We start from the raw sequence: 6,000 nt of genomic DNA on the forward strand, positions 1-6,000 counted from the left end.
TGAACAGTTCTCCTCCTAGGGCAACGGCTTTCATCTCTGCTGAAGAGACATTCATTAGCTTACCTGGGCGGTTGCCTTCAGTGTGAATTCTTTAGTACATGCTAAGTAGTGTTTGCATCCATAATATTGTTATGTCAGGTTAATAATCATGGGAGAAGATGCAGCAAGGCTCAGAAGTTTTGCATCTGCTTAAAAGCTCTGATTCCTATACATGCACAGAAACATATGTCTCAGACCAGTCTTCAGAGTTTTTCCACTTTATGGCTCATCTTTAGCTTAGTTGGGGTTCACTTATGTTTCTTAAGCCTACTGGTGACATGAAAGTCAATCTAGAAAGAAGTATTTGTCTTGAGTCACTGTAGGAGTCAAAACACCACCATGTTTTGGTGGGTTTATTGCATGGATCCATCCTATCTTTCAGTTTCCTCCGTCTCAGTTCAACTCTTCACACAACAACTTCATTAACAACTAGAATTTCATGAGTATAACATAGTTCAGCTTTATCATGGTGGAAAAAGCAGAAATCAATGATGTCTCCTTTTGCTGGAAGAAATGCCACCCTCTTGCCAAAGCATATGGTTTTCTTTCACATTAAAAAAACCCAGTTCTTACTGCAATTATTGGTCTTCCTTTTCTTATACATGTGTATGTTAAAATATATTGGAAAAGTGAAAATCTATGTTATTAGTCAATATCAGCCATGAGTTCTCCTGTTTGGAGCATTTGCCAGCAGTCATTACTGTGTTAGGATTCTCCTGCAGTCTCCCCAGTCAGTCCTGTGCTGGTTTGTTTTTAATAGAGGAAGGATTTGCACAAGTAAGCAGATAGTTTGATGAGTACTAATTTTCTCTAAGAGAGGACAGTGTTCTGAAGTTCTGCAAGGGAGACAGCAGATTCCTTCTGCCTGTTCCAAGGGCTCTTCCCTCATTTCTGCAAAATGTACAGAACACAGACTACCCACAAAAAGGCAAAAAAGGCAACTTGTGTCAACGCTGTTGTTACCTCCTCTCCTGGCATGGTATTTACACCAGTTCTTACCATCTAGTGTTGATGGTAGGACTTCCTTTGGCTTGCATTTGTTCATGAGACCTCCCTTCAGAGTACATTCAACAGCACGGAGGAAAAAGTATGTAAAATCCAGATGGCCCTTTGTACTTTAAATTGGTCTGACATCCCTTAAGACTCCGGCAACTGCCTAGCAGTTGTTCTGCTAAATCTGTTCTTCTGCTATATCTATGGAATTAGCTAGGGGAATTAGAGCAGTCTCAAACTGGAAAACTGTATGAAAGACCGTGGGGCTTGTGCTCAAGCTTTGCCATCCTGACACCCCATCCTTTTGTCATCCTGACACTAGAAGCTTCCCTATCCTAATCTTCCTTTCTGGATAGGATATTCTGGAAGGATATTCTGAACGAGTTTGCTCATTTTGCAGGAAATACAGGAGAGACAATGAGCGCCGGCGGAAGAAATGGTCCCATATACCTCCTGAGAAAATCCTGCCTCTGGAGACCAGTGAGACAAGTCATGTTAGTTTGAAGGTAGGAGAAGCACAATGCCCAAAGCTGGGTCTCGGATTCTTTCTTCTAAAGACCGTCGATGCTGGGGGGTTGGCATGCTCTGACTACAATGCAGGCTATAGCTCTGGTTGAACTGGGATCTGTTAAATGTTGGGGTTTTTTAAAGTTTTTTTAACCCTCACTTGCTTTATTGAATTAAAAAAGGAGATTACTCCCCATCTATCACCCGCTGACAGAATATATCTGTTCTGCAGCAGTAAAGCTCATTTTGCAATGGCAGAATGGGCTGGGTATGGATTTCCAGTCTCTTCCTGTTACAGATGATTTCCCTGTGCTTTGTTACGCCTCTGTAACGCCCAAGAGCATGAAAGCAGCAGGCGGAGGCCTAGCCAACTGTGGGAGTGGCATGGACATCCCATACTTCCGTGCCATGCAGTGGCCCTCCCTAGAGAGGCTTATGCTTCCCTGTATGGCACACACTGACATAACTTACCTCTCTGGACCTGCCAAGTGGGAAGTGGGTGATAATTGCAAGTTAATTATTCCTCTTTATTCCAGATTGATGACGATAAGAGACGTGACACCACCCAGAGACTGCGCCAAGGCAAATATGACAAGAAGGTAACCTGACTGCGGTGTCCACACTCTCTTCCTTGGCTTAGGAGGGCTCTTTCTGTGAGGTGGTTGTCTTTCTCCAGAGAAAATTCCACCTCCCCTGACTTTGCAAAATGGCTTGATCTTATGGAAGGAATAAGCCATTTGTTCCCTATCAATCAGGTGCTTTGCATTTTGCTTACAGTTGGGAGGCAAAATATTAGACTCCACGCACCCCTAGCCTAGTCCAGAAGCATAGAAGCAGAAGGACCAGAAATCTGATGCGTTTTGTTACTGAGGAGGAGAACAGATTAATGGAGGACTGTTTACATGGCAATTCTTGCACATTCATTGAAGCCATCAGCCTGCATGAGTTATATTCATATTAAGATAAAATCTACATCACTGACAGTTCTAAATAGTTCCTATCTGCCTGGTAAATCTTTTGAAGGAAATATAAGTCAGTTACTTGTTAGCTGATTAACCAAAACTCCAACAGCAAAGCAGTAGGCAAGTGCTTCTGTAATATTTCTCTGTATGGACATTTACTGGAAAAGAAGGATGAATTGCTGTTGTACTAAACCTATGTTTGGTTTTGGTTTTTTTTCCACTGGTATTTTTTCTCCAGGTGGTGATCTTAAAGGATCTCAAAAACAGTGATGGTAATTTCTCAGAGAAGCAAAAAATAGAACTGAACAAGGTAACTTGCACATAGCAACTGGACACTGCAGGGTGGGATGGAGCCTACGACTGAAGTCATTGCTTTCCACTGTCAACTGCAACAGCCATATGCTTGTGCATATTTGTGAGGTGGATGGGTAATGAGTTCCTCAAAGGATATTGCTCGATGAACTTTCTCTTTGTGTGTGTGATCTCATCACCAGTTCAGAGTCTGAATTGTATGCCAGTGAAGCTGAAGATGAATGAAGTAATTCATGCTCTGTCATATGGCCTTGCTAAATACATTTTTATAGCTGATGCTGAAAGTCAGTGCACTCTTTTTGCTCATATCATGCTGATTAGTAGTGGAATGCTGTAGTTAAATCTTATTATTGAATGCCAAGTGCAGCTCTTTAAATACAAGTAACTGCTAACTTGGGCATACAGACTCTTCCAACATTAGACATGAATTTGGCTGCATTACTGCATCTTTTTTGAATGTTTTTTCTTTTTACGTAACACAGCTATACTTTGGATTCAATAAACTCTAAAAATACCTCAAAGTAAAATACAGTTGTCTATATACATGGACAAAATGCATAATATCATGCAGTGTCATTAAGTTTTTATTACTTGCTCATTTACTGGCTAATTCACAACACTCCGTCACTTATAATGGCTATTCTGATCAACTGGGAGGTTTGAGTAGGGAGGCAATAATGGAGAGAGTAGTGGGCTCTGGAATTAACTTGCAGTATCCAACAGCAGCCACTCTTATCTCCCTAATCCAGAAGGCTCTGAAATGACAGATGTCTCCAAGCACTTCAGTCAGTGCCTTAGTATATACTAGTTTAAAGGAAACTCATACATCTTATCAAGCCTGTGATAAAAAGCCATGTCACACAAGTATCACTGGCCTGTGTTTCTGTACTAACAGTGATTGCTTTTAAAAATAGTTGCATTGTTTTTGCTCTAGCTCCTACAGATTGATTATTACAACCTGACGAAGTTCTATGGCACAGTGAAGATAGACGCCATGATCTTTGGGGTGATCGAATACTGCGAAAGAGGTTCTCTGCGGGTAAAGGATTTTGCAGGTCTCCTTTCACCCCCAAATTATCAAATTTCAAGTCAGGAAGAAAATCCCCATCTCCATGTCTCTGGCCGTCATGCAGCAGCCACAGACTGAGCAAATGGTGGCAGGTTTCTGACTCTGAGTTTCCTCTCCCTTGCTCAGTTCTCTCCAACCTTCCTCAGGTGCTGCTTCTGCTGCCATCAGTTTGATGGTTCTCAGCAGCCAAAGGATGAAGTGAGGTGCAAGCAAGAAAAAGTGCTGGCAGAGCTCTTCCCAAACAACAGCAACAGCCAGTATTTGTATTGTGTCCCCCAGTGGGAGCATTTAGGATATTACCTATTCTTTACTTTCCAAGCTGTAGCCATTGTCTCTGATGATGCCTTTGTGGACCCCGCAGTGGCCCCAGGCTGTGAAAGGATAGAGAAAAGAATATATTCCATAGTAATAAGGGACAAAGAGTTTGAGGCTGAAATGTGGCAAATCCTATGCATAAGGGACTTTTTTGTTTATAAAAAGAAATGGTAAGTTCATGACTGGCAAAAGTTATGGGAAGACTTATGGTTTATTACTACCAATGTTATTTCAGTGCTGATCATTAGGTAATGGTGGCTCTAGCTCTTCTGCAGGCACACATTGTTTCTACTTCTGAGTTCATACAAAGACTCTCATCAGTAGCAGTGGTCTCTGGAACAAACTCACAGCAAAGCAGTAAAATAACATCTCTGTCTCTAGTTCTTTTTGTGTAAACTGGCATACTCATGGAGGTTTACTTTTAGCAATGGGAACCATAGTGGCTGGTAGAGCTGTAAATAACTGGCACTTTAAGATAAAGAAACAGTCTACTTTGAACTTGTAAGGCCATGACTAAAATGGTAGGAAATGGACTGTGAGCACAAAACACAGAAATTCTTCTTCATTCCTCCTGCATACCTTGCCCATTTCTGTCTCAGCTATTTTACCATATTAAAGACAGCTTTAAGAGCAAATTCACAATTTACCTTTAATTATACGACCCCCTCTTTTCTGGATTCCCCACTTTTCTAGCTCTGTGTAAGCCTAAAGTATATTTAACATCCTCTGTTTTGAGTCGTCTCCTGCTGTAGTACATGTACTCCCTACAAAAAATGAAGGACTATCTTTTTCAGTGGCTGGTTGAAATGCTGTGTGATCTAGGTACTCATATCTTACCTTGTGCTTTTTCCATGATGTATATTAGAACCATTCTTTTCTTCTCTTGACAGGATGTTTTAAATGATAAAATCTCTTACCCTGATGGCACGTTCATGGACTGGGAATTTAAAATCTCTGTCATGTATGATATTGCCAAGGTAAGCAGGCTGCTGACAGTGCAATGTTAATCAACCTGTCCTCTGGCAAAACTGATCCTCTGGAGAAGGGCAACACTCAAGGTCTTCTCCTTTCCTTGCTAGAGCTGTATGCCCTTCCACTCCTCCCTCTGCTGGGAACGGGTGTATTAGGCAGGAGGAGCCAGTGGCTCTCACACTGGGGGAGCAAGGGGCTAGAGCTGGTTTTGGGCTATTTATAAATAATCAAATAAAGTATGTCCCAAATAAATGTGAACTAAAGATCAGGGGGTTACAACCTGCTTATCAGTGCCTCTGATTAGTAGGGCTTTTGCAGTCACAAGACCTGCAAAACACACTGCTCTCTGGCCTCAGGGAAGGCATACAAAGGAAACCAGTTGTTTTTCAAATGATGGAATTATTCTGATTTGTATCCAGAAATGGGATCAACCTTTTCTAAACAAACTTTGGTTTACATCCTGATTTTCTCACTCACTAGAGTGAGAAACTCCAGTTTCTCACTAGAGCTATCAATTTCAGGCAGTTTAAGAGGGAAGAAATTAATCTTACACAGAAACCAAGACTGTTTTTTCAGTAGCTTTCAGCAGATCTTTGCATTTTAAGTCCTTGAGGTAGCAAGAATCAATATGCTCAGTAAAGGAGATTCTATTCTACATTACAGACTTGTATCTGTTTAGCTGGTAGGTAAAGATCCTTCATAATTCACAGGTATAATAATTAATTATTACTCTGCAGGTAATGTAGAGAATTACCTCTGCTTTTCTGCTAGTGTTCAACTGCTCTCCTCTTCCTATGGCTGGTTTGCAGTTGGACGGTCCTCCCATTTCCC

General features: G+C 41.4%; 1 protein-coding gene across 1 annotated transcript in view; it reads left to right on the forward strand.

The window, feature by feature from the left end:
- GUCY2C (guanylate cyclase 2C (heat stable enterotoxin receptor)) overlaps positions 1–6,000 on the forward strand; it is a 43,489-nt gene that overhangs the window by 20,111 nt on the left and 17,378 nt on the right. The window contains exons 12-16 of the mRNA XM_010023545.1: positions 1,433–1,538; positions 2,076–2,138; positions 2,740–2,811; positions 3,748–3,852; positions 5,088–5,174. Of these exons, the coding sequence (XP_010021847.1) occupies positions 1,433–1,538; positions 2,076–2,138; positions 2,740–2,811; positions 3,748–3,852; positions 5,088–5,174 (433 nt within the window). The remainder of the gene's footprint in view (positions 1–1,432; positions 1,539–2,075; positions 2,139–2,739; positions 2,812–3,747; positions 3,853–5,087; positions 5,175–6,000) is intronic.

Source organism: Nestor notabilis, unplaced genomic scaffold (assembly GCF_000696875.1).
Source record: "Nestor notabilis isolate BGI_N333 unplaced genomic scaffold, ASM69687v1 scaffold10121, whole genome shotgun sequence".
In the NCBI taxonomy this organism is placed as follows: Eukaryota; Metazoa; Chordata; class Aves; order Psittaciformes; family Psittacidae; genus Nestor; species Nestor notabilis.